This window comes from Symsagittifera roscoffensis, chromosome 1 (assembly GCF_963678635.1).
Source record: "Symsagittifera roscoffensis chromosome 1, txSymRosc1.1, whole genome shotgun sequence".
Lineage (NCBI taxonomy): Eukaryota > Metazoa > Xenacoelomorpha > Acoela > Convolutidae > Symsagittifera > Symsagittifera roscoffensis.
The window spans coordinates 75757062-75775253 of record NC_087062.1 but is presented as its reverse complement, the minus strand read 5'-3'; the positions used below and the strand labels follow the sequence as shown (position 1 = coordinate 75775253).

At 34.8% G+C, this 18192-nt stretch overlaps 1 protein-coding gene across 1 annotated transcript in view; it reads left to right on the top strand.

The window, feature by feature from the left end:
* LOC134857040 (protein Wnt-2b-A-like) overlaps window positions 1-18192 on the top strand; it is a 65299-nt gene that overhangs the window by 30849 nt on the left and 16258 nt on the right. Inside the window, exon 4 of the mRNA XM_063873377.1 lies at window positions 3099-3242. Coding sequence (XP_063729447.1) covers window positions 3099-3242 — 144 coding nt within the window. The remainder of the gene's footprint in view (window positions 1-3098; window positions 3243-18192) is intronic.

Below are 18192 nucleotides of genomic sequence, written 5' to 3'. Positions count from 1 at the left end.
TTTTCAAAAAGCGCGGAACATTAGTTCTCGGGATTTTTTTTATTCAGTCAGTTTTCGACTTTTTAACTAAGCGCTTTTGACACAAGATATTTGCTTATTGTTGTCTGGACTACAAATGAAACAATTTTTCATTTTTGCTTTTTTGTGTGAAAGTTAAGGGATCAAAACCGGCTGATTTTGCCAATCTGGGATAATTAACGCGCGGTATATTGCGTTGTATAACACGCCTGAGCGCCAGATCAAATCCTTCCAAATTGACATGAGAGAAGTCATTTGGTCATGCTTTTTAGAAATTGAGACGCTATCAACATCTATTTTGTAATTGAAAATATGGGTGGGATGATAAAACGAAAAAAAAATCAACAAAATTTTTTTTTCGATTAGTTTAATTATGTTTTAATCAATTGTTTCATCTGGCCCTTAAGTGCAGTCGGAACTTTTAGGATTTTTTCTTGATATACAAGCATTCTTGTTTTATTTAGTTGCGATTTGTTTTCAATACTTTTTTGGTCAATGACCGTATCGAAGTGAATTTAAATAACTTGAAACTGCTCATTTTGATGTGCAAAACATAATTTCAATCGTTCATTACCGTAAGCAACGTAAAATACTATCTTTACTTTCACATTATCATTGAATTTTTGACCAATCGGAGCCTAAGGTTGCCTATTTTTTCAAATTTTTTGGCATTCAATATATATGTACAGAGACTTGCCAAAAATTGGAGCAGGGAAAATTCACTTACAAAAGCAAAAAAGCTGTTTTAGGCAATTTCTGCCTGCACAAACTAAATATATACTATAACTTTATCTTCCATTCAAACCAAATTCACACAACTCTTTGTTTCGTCGGAGGATTGATCCTTTAATCTGCATGGGCTCATTGGGGTGCGCACACTGGTGTAGTATTCAGCCATGTTGTGTGTTAACTGCTCGTTTTATATTTTACACAAGGCAATAAAACATGCGCTGCAAATTTGCTCCAAATTGAATTGAGGCAATAACATACACGACTCAAACTTTTAATTTATCAAAAACTATTCTAAAGGGCAGTCTGAACCTTGAAGGCTTTGCCCTGATTCGAACAGTCTTGTTAATTAGTATTGCCTGTCTTATTTTGCAACTTTTGCAACTTTTTACACTTTTTTGCAACTTTTTACACGTTTTATGGTGAATGCCAAATTGTTTTCAATGTCTTTTTGGGTCAATGAACTTAAACGGAGTTAATTAACCTATAAATGCTCATTTAGACATCGTGAATCATTTTTTCCGCGTTTCAACGTTAACGTAAAAATTAAAGAGCTCAAGTTCCTTGATATTCTTAACAATATGGCCTAAACTGTAAGTTATAAGACTTCAAGATGGACAAGCGGTAAAATAATGCCAGGACTAGAGCGAAACCCAGACATGTCGAAACGGGATTGCCAGCTCTACCGAATTGTTTAACCTAATTTAAATATTGTGACAAAAGTTAACTACTGCATAGATTGCGCCAAGAATTTCACTAGAATGTTAAGAGAAATAAGCGATTTGGAAACGTTTTGAGTTTTTTTTCCAAAAAATTCATTGGAAAATGGTATTTTGATTTCTTTTTAGCGTTTGATAACTTTAAAATTTTTTAATAACGCGCAAAAAAATTTTTGGTCTTATACACTAAAGGGCCCAAAATCAGTATTTCTTCATCTTTCTTGAGCTCAAATTAATAAGGTTGAATCTGATTTGCAACTTATGTACTCAAATTCAAATAACATGGTCCTGCATTTGAATTGAAATTTCAAGAAGATAAATTTGCTGGCCGACTTGATCAAAACTATAAAATTTTTAATCTGCTGAAGCCATTTTTTTGAAATTTTCTCGTCTAATAAAAACTTACCATGGTGACTTGAAAATAATTTTATTATTAGATAAAGTTTAAAATTTGGTATTTTTTGCTAATGATTTTATCTGCTGGAAGTTTTGAGGGCTTTGCCTGACCATGTTGGTTGAATTTGATTGGCTAATATTAGCAAATCAGATTTGAATGCATAAATTTTATCTCAAAATATAAAAAAATTGATTTCGGGCCGTTTTGTGCATAAGACACAAAATGTTCGATAGTTTCCAATTAAAGTAGCTCTCTAACTCAAAGTATGCACCAAGTTTTGGTGATCGGCAAATACGACGACAATTGCTTTTGATGGGACTTTAAGACGATGCTAGTAATTCTCCAACTGTATATCTGAGAAATAAAAACCGCTTAAGTTTGAGCAGTTTATTTTAAATGTTTTGACACTTAGTCATCTCAATCTCATGCCCTTGACCGTGCTTGATCCAAGCAAGATATGTTTCGACCGTACTTGACTGATTTTGGATATGTTTCAACTTTGAAACGACATGAGTTATCCAAATTTAAACGTTATATTTCATGCTTTTCGGGTAACTTCTTATGATGTTTTTTTTTCAGAATGAAATGAGTTATTTTACAGTTTAAATTCCATGTACAGATGTACATATTATGGAATACTGACTAGCAATTTGATTTGAAAATGTTAAAACATATGTTGGTATTTGAAAGATGTTTTTCTTTGACTCGGGACAATCGCGAATTTTTTGACCGTGCTTCGAATTTGTGCTCAACCCAAAATTCGTCTCGACTATACTTTTTCGGGTGAGCACTGATATGTTCTCTACTTTGAAATTCAAAACATAAAAAAAGCACTTCGAGCAGGGTTCATAGCACCCAAACTGTTTGTTTAAAGTCTCATTTTATTTGACACATGAATGACCCGGGTCGAGATCCCATTCAAAAGCCGCTCATGATTTCAACAGTTTGAGCGGTTTTCCAGCAAAATTTGAGCGGTTTGAGCGGTTTGGAAGGTTTTTTGTCGGAAAAACCGCTTAAACCGCTTAAATCTTGCTTTAAAAAACCGCTCAAAAACCGTTCAAATCTTGCGCGGTTTTTGAGCGGTTTTTTTAAGACAAACCACTTAAAAACCCTTCAAACTGTTCATTATGAAGCAAGATTTTGAGCGCAATCGTCCAAAAAAAACCGATCAAACCGCTCAAATCTTGCTTCAAATTAGGTGAAAATCTGTATAAGCTTTCTGTTATTTATGATAGCTGGCGGAGAAGCAGTTGAAGCTGGTGTGTCGTTGCAGTGGCACTGGAGTGAGTGGGTCCTGTGTGCACAAGGTCTGCTGGCAATCCCTTTCCTTCCCAGAAGTGGCCAACTCCATCCGCAAGAGATACACCAACGCCATCAGAGTCAGTATGCAGAACCACCCCTAACCTAATTATGGCGTTCATACTGTTACTAACAAACCATTTTTGGGACATTTTCTGACTTTTTAGAGGTTGCTATGGACTACAGTGTAGAGCTATTTTATTGCAGTAACTTTTGTATGGAATGTGATTAGGAAGGAGTGACTCCAGTACATTCCTCAACCACGTTCCATACAAAAGTTATTTTTATATTAAACGTAACTCTAGTCCTGAGCAACATCTAAAAAACCAGAAAATGGTATGATGCTAAAAGACACCATACTTTATATGCAGCAAGATTTCTAGTCCTGAATTTAAACCACCAACTCACCTGCTAGCCGTGGTTTTAACAACCTTGAATTATGTTTGCTTTTTAAACACACCTTCTGATTTGATCGGTATTCTGTATGAGAGAAAGTCCGGTTAACTTTAATCGCGATGATGTTCAATAAAAAAAACGGGGCATCCATAATATAATCGTTTCAAAACTCGGAAGTTTTGTTCTAATTATTTTTGACATAGTAAAGAAGTTCATTATTACAATTTTAAAAAAATTGTACTATTATGAGCCTACTATTTCGATTTCATAGGTTTTGAGAGCACAGTAGAACTTTCACATGTCAATTGATCAAAATTATTATTAAAAAGTAATAAAAATGTTTCGCAAGTGTCTCGAATTTTAGTTGTCATTCATTGATTGAATTTTCACTTGCGAAAGCAATTGTCTTAATTGGCAGCAAATTTTTTTCACTAAACAAAACTATGAGCAATTGAGAGTTTCTTCTTAGAAATATCAGGGAATCTATTCAGCTGCTCACTTAGTGTAATGGTTACCTGCTTGATGCTCCAAAGCTCCACGGTTTGATCCCGACCAGGGCCTTTTAGAAAAATAGCAGCAGGGGCTTGTTAGAAAAATAAAGCATTATTTACAGTTTTAGAACGATATTTTTTATATTCGAAGTGATAAAAAGGAGAAGCGTTGCGAAAAAATTTTATGAAAATTGTTCTTTCGTTATCATTTTATTATGAACTTCATTACGAGGCCAAACTGTGCACTGGATAGGCGCACAGTTTTGTGTATGTATGTTCCTGGATTCCAGAGACAACTCTTTAAACATGCTAACTCTTGCGAAGCGAGTGTATTAGCAAGAACCTTTTTTTCCCAACCTAAGTCGCAAATATTGGTGCCACTTTCGGGGCACCTTTACAGTATTTTCATAGCATGTGCTTTGACATTCGAATACTAATAAGTTAACACATCTGATGCATTTTTAATTCATCAAATCAACCGAGAAAAGTGATTTGTTTCAAACAACATAGCCAGAATGAAAACTCGGTGTAAGACATTTTCTAACTCAATTTTTATCTCACAATTTTTTGAAACGTTTAATGATTAATTTACGTTTTATTTAGCTAAATACATGATGTTACACTACAAAGTATGAAGAACAAGTCTGCTCAAAGTTGTCGATTTGTTCACCACGCCAAATTTCATTTCATAATGACAACGTTAAATAAGCTTATCAAAACTGAACTTGAAAAGAGGGAAACTGGAAAAAGACCTTGAAATGCATAATTTATGCATAATATGGCTTTATGCTTTGCGATTTGATGCTTGCAAAGTTAGTGGGAATACCTTCACTTGTTATAATCCAATTTTTTACTTGCAAAATGTGTCTATTTGTATTTTGTGCCGCTTTTGCTTAATGGCATTGGCAATTTACTAGTATATGTAGCTGCTTTAATCGTGACTAGTGTTTGTCAGTTGTTAAGCTGGCGTGGCTGATTGGATAGTGCGTGAGACTCAAAATCTTTTGATTGCAGTAGGTCGCAGGTTCGAATCCTACAAGTAGCCGAGTTTCGAATCCTAGACGTAGCGCTGCTGAAATCTGAGCTGCTGAGTAGAGATTTTAAATGTTGTACAATCAACTTTCATCGTTCCGTAGTTTTTGTAATTTTCGATGGATTTGCACCTGCTGTTTTTATTTTAATTGGCAGAGCATTTTCTCTGACTTTTGAATGTGAATTTTTTGTGCAACACTTTTTGTACCGAACCTAAAGAATTTTTAGTGGGTTAGTTTTGCGCAGTGAAAAAACACTCAAATTTTTTATGTTCCGTCCAACTTTTTAGTTCTGTTTTTTTTTGTAGTACAATCATCTAACACACCGTGTTGTTGATTAGGCTCAGTTGAAAGATAATTGAAGTGAGTTGATTATATTTTTCTGAACTTCAATGATATGATTTGTAAAAGTTTCTAAGCTTTTTCAATTTTTTGGTTTTGAAATAATCAGTTGCATAAATTGAAGTTTTGAGGAAAATCCATTGAATTTATTTTATCATCATATTGAGTTATTATTCGTGAACAATCGTACGCGACTGGCCCTTAAACTTTCTTGCAAGGTTATAATCCCGCGACCATAAGTTACAGGTTTTTATAGACGCGGACAGAATCTTGAAATATCGAAGTTTGGTATCGATAGTCTGAAAATAAGTCGAAATATTCTAATAACTAGTCGCGGTTAGGCTTTTGGTGGAGCTATTGCTTTCAAACCTAGGAGTTTAGCCATTCTAATTTGTCACACTGATACTTTGAGACATGAAATTTAACAAGATCAAGTTGCAGTAGCAGCTGGAGATGATTATGCTTGGTTCAGTTTTTACGGTCGTGTTGGTCGCGACTAATTTCTTGTCGCGTCTGTCGCAAATAACTTTTCCTCGGTAGCGCTGTTCGCGGGTAAAATTTTTCAGTCGCGCCGGTTTCAGATAGTTTTTCCCGAGTATCGACGGTCGCGGACTTATCTTGTCGGACTGCAAAGTCTAAAAGTAGCGAAACTTGGTCGCAACTGTCTAAAAAAGAAAGTTTGCTCGCGATAGTCTTATCATAAAATGGCAATTTCAGCCCACGTAGAAAGAAAAAATAGTTCAGTAACAGTCCATATCATATCTGTAGCCCGATAGAGTTTCGCTGATTGGCAGACATGCGTTGTCTTTCCAAGTTACTACACGTATTTTTATACAAAAACTGCTTCTAACGAATTGCCGCGTTTTTATATCTACTGATTTCTGCTTTTCACTCTATAACCGCTCCACAAAAAACTAACAAAAAGCAAATAAAATGGAAACTTAGATCAGATATAATTTTCATTTTTTTGTATTAATATCAATTGATGGAAAACGCAATACTCGCGTTCAAAACTTTGGACCTATAATTATGATTGACTAATTTTTTTTATTGCGTGTCGCCATAAAAGAATATGTGTGAACTTAGATTCGCTCACTTTTTGTTCAAAAATTTGAAGATATTAAATTGAATACAGATTGTTTTGAAATGAAACATATCCATCTAGTCTTACCAATTTTTAAGCTATTGAATAAAATCTTTTGCAAGGTAGAAATTCGCCAAACTTGGTTGATACACTTGATTAAACTTTTTGATAGCCCTTTTTTTGATGTTCCTTAGATTTCCACCATCTCACAGGGTGTTTGTTTGCAACAACTGGAAAAAGTTCATATTTTTTTCACTCAAATTGTGTTATTGTTCCGACTTTCGAAGGAAGTGCGGAACATCTATGCTTGATGTGACTTTTTTAGTGAGTCAATTTTCGAGTTGTTAACAAAGCGTTTTTAACGGACTTTTGCTATAGCATCTGAAAGATATTGTTATCCTCAGCTCAAATTTAAACCCTTTACTTTATAGCCCTGTAACAAGATAACCTCACAACAATTTAACCCCCTTTGAATACCAATAGTTTGTTTCAAATTGAGTCCTTTTTATAATCACAGAAGTATTCCAATATTCCTATTAATTGCACTAATTGAGGCCTGAAAAGCCAGTCTGATTTCACTTGATGCCTCTAGCATCTCAAAAATAATTGCATTTCGTTTAGTTAGAAAAATAATCCTTCATTAACGCGTGTAAAGCAGAGATAACTGACATGATGCTAATTGAAGCAACTCAAGATAATATTTAAGCAACATTCAAATAAAATTATACTGCCTGACAGTCTAACGATTGCTTTACCATTCTATGAGCTTTAATGTTTGAAGTCTTCTTCCAGTTTACTTTATCCTCAAAAGAAAAACAAAGATTAATGGTATCAGGCCACGATTGTGATCCTAAACGTAAGATAAAAACCACTACGAACTGGAACTGCTCAAAATCAAAATACCAGGTTCATAAATGCCGAGCAACTGCAATTAGGGATGGCAAAAATTTTATTGAACGAGGGGTGAGCTTAAACTGAACGTATCTACGGAAAAACTTGATGCTCGACTAGTTTTGAAAATAATCAAAGATCTGAGCCAGAGTAATACCCCAAACATCGCAGTGGGCACTGCAATTCAGCCCATAACAGACGATATTGCCACTCAATTAGCCCTACCAACAGTTGGAAATTTGGTTCGAACTGCGCGCAAGCAACGAGAACAGGTTTTACCAGTCTCCCCTACAACAAGAAATTTCGAAATACCCGAGCTATCTTAGAACTGACAAAGGTCAAAAGGTTCACGAAAAGGTTATCGTATTCGGCGACCCAGAAATCATACTGTGCTCGAAATGTCAAACTTTTGTTTGGCTAGCGGAACTTTCAAAGTTTTTCCTGAAAGGTTTTTAACAGTTTTACTCTATAAGTGTTAGTCGTTCAGGAATAGCCCCCGGTTGCATAAATGTTTTCTTACCAAACAAAACAGACAAAAAGATACCATCGTTTCTTAGAAGCCCTAAAAACTTAAACATTGACAGTTATTTTACAATTATTTTGCGAGGTTCATACACTTCTGATTTGCAAGAAACAGAAAACAAATGGAAACTCATATTTTTTTCACTCAAATTGAGTTATTGTTCCGTTCCGAACTTTGAATAAAGTGCGGAATATCTATGCTTGGCGAGGCTTTTTTAGCAAGTCATCTTTCGACTTGTTAACAAAAATTTTTTGCGGAATTTTTCGATAGCATCTGAGAAAGGTTGTTATCCTAAATACAAACTAAAACCCCGTACGTTACAACCCCGTAACAAGATAACCCCACAAAATTTAACCACCTCTTATTATCGATAGTACGTTTTAAGTTAAAAACCTTTTTATAACTACAGGAGTATTTCAATCAGCTTTACTAACTGAGCCCTGAAAGGCCCGTCTTATTTCTTTTGATGTCTTCAGCATCTCAAAAACAAAACAATTTGATTCGTTTCGAAAATTATTCCTCATTCACGCTTTTAAAACGACGAAAATTTTTACGGTGCTACTTGAAAGCAACACAGAAGCTTTTATTACTCTGCATCAATTTATACTGCCCTACATTTGAACAATTTTTTAAACCTTTTTATTAGATATAATCTATAATTTTAAAGAAAACAGAGATTATTGATATCAGACTACAAGTATTATCCTAAACGTAGAAACAAAACCACTACGAACAAGAACTACTGAATATACCAAACTTATAAGTGTCGAGCAACAGCAGCAACGAATGGCGAAATTTTTTTTCAAACGAGAGGTGGGAATAATCTTGAAATATCTACAGGAAAATCTGATGCTCAACTTATTTTGAAAAAAACCAAGGGCCTGAGCGGGAGTAATACCCCGACCATTGCAGTCACCACAGCAATTCAGCCCATACTAGACGATATTGCCACTCAATTAGCCCTACCATTTTAGGAAAATTTGGTTTGAACTGCACGAAGCATGCGCAAGCAACAAGAAAATAATTTACCACTCTCCCCAGATGCAAGAAACTCTGAAGTACCTGAGCGGTTTAAAAGTTTTGTAAGATTTTACAGCGGACAAAATAATCAGGAAAAGCTTATTTTGTTCGGTGATCCCGAAGTGCTACGTGTGCTCGAAAACTTAAACTTTTGGTTGGCTGACTGAACTTTCAAAATTACTCTTAAAACATTAACCCCCTCTGGCAAATATAACTTCTTACCAATTAAAACGGAAAAAATTATACTATCGTTTCTTACAAGCCCTAAAAACGCAACCCCTGAGAGTGTTTAAATGCAACAGTTATTTCACAACGTTCATACACTCATAATTTGCAACAAATGGAAAACAAATGGAAACTCGACTTTTGTAACTCGAATGAGTTAATGTTTCGACTTTTGAAATAGTGAAGAATATCTATCCTTGGTGTGGCGTTTTTAGTGAGTCATCTTTCGACTGGTTAATGAAGAGTTTTTGACGGAATTTTTCTATAAAATCTGAGAGAAGTTGTTATCTTGAGCTCAACCTGAAACCCTTACTTTACAACCATCTAACCAGATAACCCCACAAATTTTAAACTCATTTTAAAACCGATAAATTGTTTGAAATTAAGTAAATTTCATAACAACAGGAGTATTTCAATTAGCTGTTCTAATTGATGGTTGAAAGGGCAGTCTTAATTCTTTTGATGCCTCTAGCATACAATTTGGTCAGATATGGTGCTAATAAAAAGCAACTCAAGAAATTTAACAACTTTGCATGAATTTATACTGTCTTACATTTGAACGATCATGTTACCATTTTTAAGCTATAATTTTTAAGCGTCCTTTTTTTTATTTTTATACTTTGAAGAAAAACAGAATAGTCGCATCAGACCACGAGCGTTATCCTAAACGTGAAAACAAAACCACCATGAACTGGAACTACTCAACCTAACAAACTTAAAAGTGCCGTGCAACAGCACCGACGAATGGCGAAAGTTTTTATTGAAACGAGAGGTGGGAAGAATCTTGAAATATCTACAGGAAAACCTGATGCTCGACTTATTTTTAAAAAAAAACCAAGGACCTGAGCGGGAGTAATACCCCGACCCTCGCAGTCACCACAGCAATTCAGCCCATATTAGACAATTTTGCCACTCAAATAGCCCTATCAACTTAGGAAAACTTGGTTTGAACTGCACGAAGCATGCACAAACAACAAGAAAAAAATTTATCACTCTCCCCAGCAGCAAAAAATCTCTGAAGTACCTGAGCGGTTTAAACATTTTGTAAGATTTGACAGCGGGCAAAATAACCACGAAAAGCTTATTTTGTTCGGTGGTCCAGAAGTGCTACGTGTGCTCGAAAACTTAAACTTTTGATTGGCTGACTGAACTTTCAAAATTACTCTTAAAACAATTATAAATTTTTTGCTATACGTTTTAGGAGAAACCCCCTCTGGCAAATATAACTTCTTACCAATTAAAACGGAAAAAAAACATACTATCGTTTCTTACAAGCCCTAAAAACGCAACCCCTGAGAGTGTTAAAATACAACAGTTATTTCACAACGTTCATATACTCATAATTTGCAACAAATGGAAAACAAATGGAAACTCATACTTTTTTCACCCAAAATGAGTTAATGTTTCGACTTTTGAAATAGTGAAGAATATCTATCCTTGGTGTGGCGTTTTTAGTGAGTCATCTTTCGACTTGTTAATGAAGAGTTTTTGATGGAATTTTTCTATAGTATCTGAGAGAGGTTGTTATCTTGAGCTCAACCTGAAACCCTTACTTTACAACCTCCTTACCAGATAACCCCACAAAATTTTAAACTCATTTTAAAACCGATAAATTGTTTGAAATTAAGTATATTTCATAACAACAGGAGTATTTCAATTAGCTGTTCTAATTGAGGGTTGAAAGGGCAGTCTTATTTCTTTTGATGCCTCTAGCATACAATTTGGTCAGATATGGTGCTAATAAAAAGCAACTCAAGAAATTTAACAACTTTGCATGAATTTATACCTTCTTACATTTGAACGATCATGTTACCATTTTTTAAGCTATAATTTTTAAGCATCCTTTTTTATTTTTATACTTCGAAGAAAAACAGAATAGTCGCATCAGACCACGAGCGTTATCCTAAACGTGAAAAAAAACCACCATGAACTGGAACTACTCAACCTAACAAACTCAAAAGTGCCGAGCAACAGCACCGACGAATGGCGAAAGTTTTTATTGAAACGAGAGGTGGGAAGAATCTTGAAATATCTACAGGAAAACCTGATGCTCGACTTATTTTTTAAAAAAAAATCCAAGGACCTGAGCGGGAGTAATACCCCAACCATCGCAGTCACCACAGCATTTCAGCCCATATTAGACAATTTTGCCACTCAAATAGCCCTATCAACTTAGGAAAACTTGGTTTTAACTGCACGAAGCATGCACAAACAACAAGAAAATAATTTACCACTCTCCCCAGCAGCAAAAAAACTCTAAAGTACCTGAGCGGTTTAAAAATTTTGTAAGATTTGACAGCGGATAAAATAATCAGGAAAAGCTTATTTTGTTCGGTGATCTAGAAGTGCTACGTGTGCTCGAAAACTTAAACTTTTGATTGGCTGACTGAACTTTCAAAATTACTCTTAAAGTATTTATAAATTTTTTGCTATACGTTTTAGGAGTAACCCCCTCTGGCAAATATAACTTCTTACCAATTAAAACGGAAAAAATCATACTATCGTTTCTTACAAGCCCTAAAAACGCAACCCCTGAGAGTGTTTAAATGCAACAGTTATTTCACAACGTTCATACACTCATAATTTGCAACAAATGGAAAACAAATGGAAACTCATACTTTTTTCACTCAAAATGAGTTAATGTTTCGACTTTTGAAATAGTGAAGAATATCTATCCTTGGTGTGGCGTTTTTAGTGAGTCATCTTTCGACTGGTTACTGAAGAGTTTTTGACGGAATTTTTCAATAAAATCTGAGAGAAGTTGTTATTTTGAGCTCAACCTGAAACCCTTACTTTACAACCCCCTTACCAGATAACCCCACAAAATTTTAAACTCATTTTAAAACCGATAAATTGTTTGAAATTAAGTATATTTCATAACAACAGGAGTAATTCAATTAGCTGTTCTAATTGAGGGTTGAAAGGGCAGTCTTAATTCTTTTGATGCCTCTAGCATACAATTTGGTCAGATATGGTGCTAATAAAAAGCAACTCAAGAAATTTAACAACTTTGCATGAATTTATACCTTCTTACATTTGAACGATCATGTTACCATTTTTTAAGCTATAATTTTAAGCATCCTTTTTTATTTTTATACTTCGAAGAAAAACAGAATAGTCGCATCAGACCACGAGCGTTATCCTAAACGTGAAAAAAAAAACCACCATGAACTGGAACTACTCAACCTAACAAACTCAAAAGTGCCGAGCAACAGCACCGACGAATGGCGAAAGTTTTTATTGAAACGAGAGGTGGGAAGAATCTTGAAATATCTACAGGAAAACCTGATGCTCGACTTATTTTTTTAAAAAAAATCCAAGGACCTGAGCGGGAGTAATACCCCAACCATCGCAGTCACCACAGCATTTCAGCCCATATTAGACAATTTTGCCACTCAAATAGCCCTATCAACTTAGGAAAACTTGGTTTTAACTGCACGAAGCATGCACAAACAACAAGAAAATAATTTACCACTCTCCCCAGCAGCAAAAAAACTCTAAAGTACCTGAGCGGTTTAAAAATTTTGTAAGATTTGACAGCGGATAAAATAATCAGGAAAAGCTTATTTTGTTCGGTGATCTAGAAGTGCTACGTGTGCTCGAAAACTTAAACTTTTGATTGGCTGACTGAACTTTCAAAATTACTCTTAAAGTATTTATAAATTTTTTGCTATACGTTTTAGGAGTAACCCCCTCTGGCAAATATAACTTCTTACCAATTAAAACGGAAAAAATCATACTATCGTTTCTTACAAGCCCTAAAAACGCAACCCCTGAGAGTGTTTAAATGCAACAGTTATTTCACAACGTTCATACACTCATAATTTGCAACAAATGGAAAACAAATGGAAACTCATACTTTTTTCACTCAAAATGAGTTAATGTTTCGACTTTTGAAATAGTGAAGAATATCTATCCTTGGTGTGGCGTTTTTAGTGAGTCATCTTTCGACTGGTTAATGAAGAGTTTTTGACGGAATTTTTCAATAAAATCTGAGAGAAGTTGTTATTTTGAGCTCAACCTGAAACCCTTACTTTACAACCCCCTTACCAGATAACCCCACAAAATTTTAAACTCATTTTAAAACCGATAAATTGTTTGAAATTAAGTATATTTCATAACAACAGGAGTAATTCAATTAGCTGTTCTAATTGAGGGTTGAAAGGGCAGTCTTAATTCTTTTGATGCCTCTAGCATACAATTTGGTCAGATATGGTGCTAATAAAAAGCAACTCAAGAAATTTAACAACTTTGCATGAATTTATACCTTCTTACATTTGAACGATCATGTTACCATTTTTTAAGCTATAATTTTTAAGCATCCTTTTTTATTTTTATACTTCGAAGAAAAACAGAATAGTCGCATCAGACCACGAGCGTTATCCTAAACGTGAAAAAAAAAACCACCATGAACTGGAACTACTCAACCTAACAAACTCAAAAGTGCCGAGCAACAGCACCGACGAATGGCGAAAGTTTTTATTGAAACGAGAGGTGGGAAGAATCTTGAAATATCTACAGGAAAACCTGATGCTCGACTTATTTTTTTAAAAAAAATCCAAGGACCTGAGCGGGAGTAATACCCCAACCATCGCAGTCACCACAGCATTTCAGCCCATATTAGACAATTTTGCCACTCAAATAGCCCTATCAACTTAGGAAAACTTGGTTTTAACTGCACGAAGCATGCACAAACAACAAGAAAATAATTTACCACTCTCCCCAGCAGCAAAAAAACTCTAAAGTACCTGAGCGGTTTAAAAATTTTGTAAGATTTGACAGCGGATAAAATAATCTGGAAAAGCTTATTATGTTCGGTGATCTAGAAGTGCTACGTGTGCTCGAAAACTTAAACTTTTGATTGGCTGACTGAACTTTCAAAATTACTCTTAAAGTATTTATAAATTTTTTGCTATACGTTTTAGGAGTAACCCCCTCTGGCAAATATAACTTCTTACCAATTAAAACGGAAAAAATCATACTATCGTTTCTTACAAGCCCTAAAAACGCAACCCCTGAGAGTGTTTAAATGCAACAGTTATTTCACAACGTTCATACACTCATAATTTGCAACAAATGGAAAACAAATGGAAACTCATACTTTTTTCACTCAAAATGAGTTAATGTTTCGACTTTTGAAATAGTGAAGAATATCTATCCTTGGTGTGGCGTTTTTAGTGAGTCATCTTTCGACTGGTTAATGAAGAGTTTTTGACGGAATTTTTCAATAAAATCTGAGAGAAGTTGTTATTTTGAGCTCAACCTGAAACCCTTACTTTACAACCCCCTTACCAGATAACCCCACAAAATTTTAAACTCATTTTAAAACCGATAAATTGTTTGAAATTAAGTATATTTCATAACAACAGGAGTAATTCAATTAGCTGTTCTAATTGAGGGTTGAAAGGGCAGTCTTAATTCTTTTGATGCCTCTAGCATACAATTTGGTCAGATATGGTGCTAATAAAAAGCAACTCAAGAAATTTAACAACTTTGCATGAATTTATACCTTCTTACATTTGAACGATCATGTTACCATTTTTTAAGCTATAATTTTTAAGCATCCTTTTTTATTTTTATACTTCGAAGAAAAACAGAATAGTCGCATCAGACCACGAGCGTTATCCTAAACGTGAAAAAAAAAAACCACCATGAACTGGAACTACTCAACCTAACAAACTCAAAAGTGCCGAGCAACAGCACCGACGAATGGCGAAAGTTTTTATTGAAACGAGAGGTGGGAAGAATCTTGAAATATCTACAGGAAAACCTGATGCTCGACTTATTTTTTAAAAAAAATCCAAGGACCTGAGCGGGAGTAATACCCCAACCATCGCAGTCACCACAGCATTTCAGCCCATATTAGACAATTTTGCCACTCAAATAGCCCTATCAACTTAGGAAAACTTGGTTTTAACTGCACGAAGCATGCACAAACAACAAGAAAATAATTTACCACTCTCCCCAGCAGCAAAAAAACTCTAAAGTACCTGAGCGGTTTAAAAATTTTGTAAGATTTGACAGCGGATAAAATAATCAGGAAAAGCTTATTTTGTTCGGTGATCTAGAAGTGCTACGTGTGCTCGAAAACTTAAACTTTTGATTGGCTGACTGAACTTTCAAAATTACTCTTAAAGTATTTATACATTTTTTGCTATACGTTTTAGGAGTAACCCCCTCTGGCAAATATAACTTCTTACCTATTAAAACGGAAAAAAACATACTATCGTTTCTTACAAGCCCTAAAAACGCAACCCCTGAAAGTGTTTAAATGCAACAGTTATTTCACCAGGTTCATACACTCTTAATTTGCAACAAATGGAAAACAAATGGAAACTCATACTTTTTTCACTCAAAATGAGTTAATTTTTCGACTTTTGAAGTAAGTGAGGAATATCTATCCTTGGTGTGGCGTTTTTAGTGAGTCATCTTTCGACTTGTTAATGAAAAGTTTATGACGGAATTTTTTTATAGTATCTGAGAGAGGTTGTTATCTTGAGCTCAACCTGAAACCCTTACTTTACAACCCCCTAACCACATAACCCCACAAAATTTTAAACTCATTTTAAAACCGATAAATTTTTTGAAATTAAGTATATTTCATAACAACAGGAGTATTTCAATTAGCTGTTCTAATTGAGGTTTGAAAGGGCAGTCTTAATTCTTTTGATGCCTCTAGCATACAATTTGGTCAGATATGGTGCTAATAAAAAGCAACTCAAGAAATTTAACAACTTTGCATGAATTTATACTGTCCTACATTTGAACGATCATGTTACCATTTTTTAAGCTATAATTTTTAAGCGTCCTTTTTTATTTTTATACTTCGAAGAAAAACAGAATAGTCGCATCAGACCACGAGCGTTATCCTAAACGTGAAAACAAAACCACCATGAACTGGAACTACTCAACCTAACAACCTTAAAAGTGCCGTGCAACAGCACCGACGAATGGCGAAAGTTTTTATTGAAACAAGAGGTGGGAAGAATCTTGAAATATCTACAGGAAAACCTGATGCCCGACTTATTTTTTAAAAAAAACCAAGGACCTGAGCGGGAGTAATACCCCAACCATCGCAGTCACCACAGCAATTCAGCCCATATTAGACAATTTTGCCACTCAAATAGCCCTATCAACTTAGGAAAACTTGGTTTGAACTGCACGAAGCATGCACAAACAACAAGAAAATAATTTACCACTGTCCCCAGCAGCAAAAAACTCTGAAGTACCTGAGCGGCTTAAAAATTTTGTAAGATTTGACAGCGGACAAAATAATCAGGAAAAGCTTATTTTGTTCGGTGATCCAGAAGTGCTACGTGTGCTCGAAAACTTAAACTTTTGATTGGCTGACTGAACTTTCAAAATTTCTCTTAAAACATTTATAAATTTTTTGCTATACGTTTTAGGAGTAACCCCCTCTGGCAAATATAACTTCTTACCAATTAAAACGGAAAAAAACATACTATCGTTTCTTACAAGCCCTAAAAACGCAACCCCTGAGAGTGTTTAAATGCAACAGTTATTTCACAAGGTTCATACACTCATAATTTGCAACAAACGGAAAACAAATGGAAACTCATACTTTTTTCACTCAAAATGAGTTAATGTTTCGACTTTTGAAGAAAGTGAAGAATATCTATCCTTGGTGTGGCGTTTTTAGTGAGTCATCTTTCGACTTGTTAATGAAGAGTTTTTGACGGAATTTTTCTATAGTATCTGAGAAAGGTTTTTATCTTGAGCTCAACTTGAAACCCATACTTTACAACCACCTAACCAGATAACCCCAAAAAATTTTAAACTCATTTTAAAACCGATAAATTGTTTGAAATTAACTATATTTCATAAAAACAGGAGTATTTCAATTAGCTGTTCTAATTGCGGGTTGAAAGGGCAGTCTTAATTCTTTTGATGCCTCTACCATACAATTTGGTCAGATATGGTGCTTAGAAAAAGCAACTCAAAAAATTTAACAACTTTCCATGAATTTATACCTTCTTACATTTGAACGATCATGTTACCATTTTTTAAGCTATAATTTTTAAGCGTCCTTTTTTAAATTTTTATACTTCGAAGAAAAACAGAATAGTCGCATCAGACCACGAGCGTTATCCTAAACGTGAAAAAAAAACCACCATGAACTGGAACTACTCAACCTAACAAACTCAAAAGTGCCGAGCAACAGCACCGACGAATGGCGAAAGTTTTTATTGAAACGAGAGGTGGGAAGAATCTTGAAATATCTACAGGAAAACCTGATGCTCGACTAATTTTTTTAAAAAAATCCAAGGACCTGAGCGGGAGTAATACCCCAACCATCGCAGTCACCACAGCATTTCAGCCCATATTAGACAATTTTGCCACTCAAATAGCCCTATCAACTTAGGAAAACTTGGTTTTAACTGCACGAAGCAAGCACAAACAACAAGAAAATAATTTACCACTCTCCCCAGCAGCAAAAAAACTCTGAAGTACCTGAGCGGTTTAAACATTTTGTAAGATTTGACAGCGGACAAAATAATCAGGAAAAGTTTCTTTTGTTCGTTGATCCAGAAGTGCCAAGTGTGCTCAAAAACTCAAACTTTTGGTTGGCTGACTGAACTTTCAAAATTACTCTTAAAACATTTATAAATTTTTTGCTATACGTTTTAGGAGTAACCCCCTCTGGCAAATATAACTTCTTACCAAACAAAACGGAAAAAAAACATACTATCATTTTTAGAAGCCTTAAAAATGCAACCCCTGAGAGTGTTTAAATGCAACAGTTATTTCACCAGGTTCATACACTCTTAATTTGCAACAAATGGAAAACAAATGGAAACTCATACTTTTTTCACTCAAAATGAGTTAATGTTTCGACTTTTGAAGTAAGTGAGGAATATCTATCCTTGGTGTGGCGTTTTTAGTGAGTCATCTTTCGACTTGTTAATGAAAAGTTTATGACGGAATTTTTTTATAGTATCTGAGAGAGGTTGTTATCTTGAGCTCAACCTGAAACCCTTACTTTACAACCCCCTAACCACATAACCC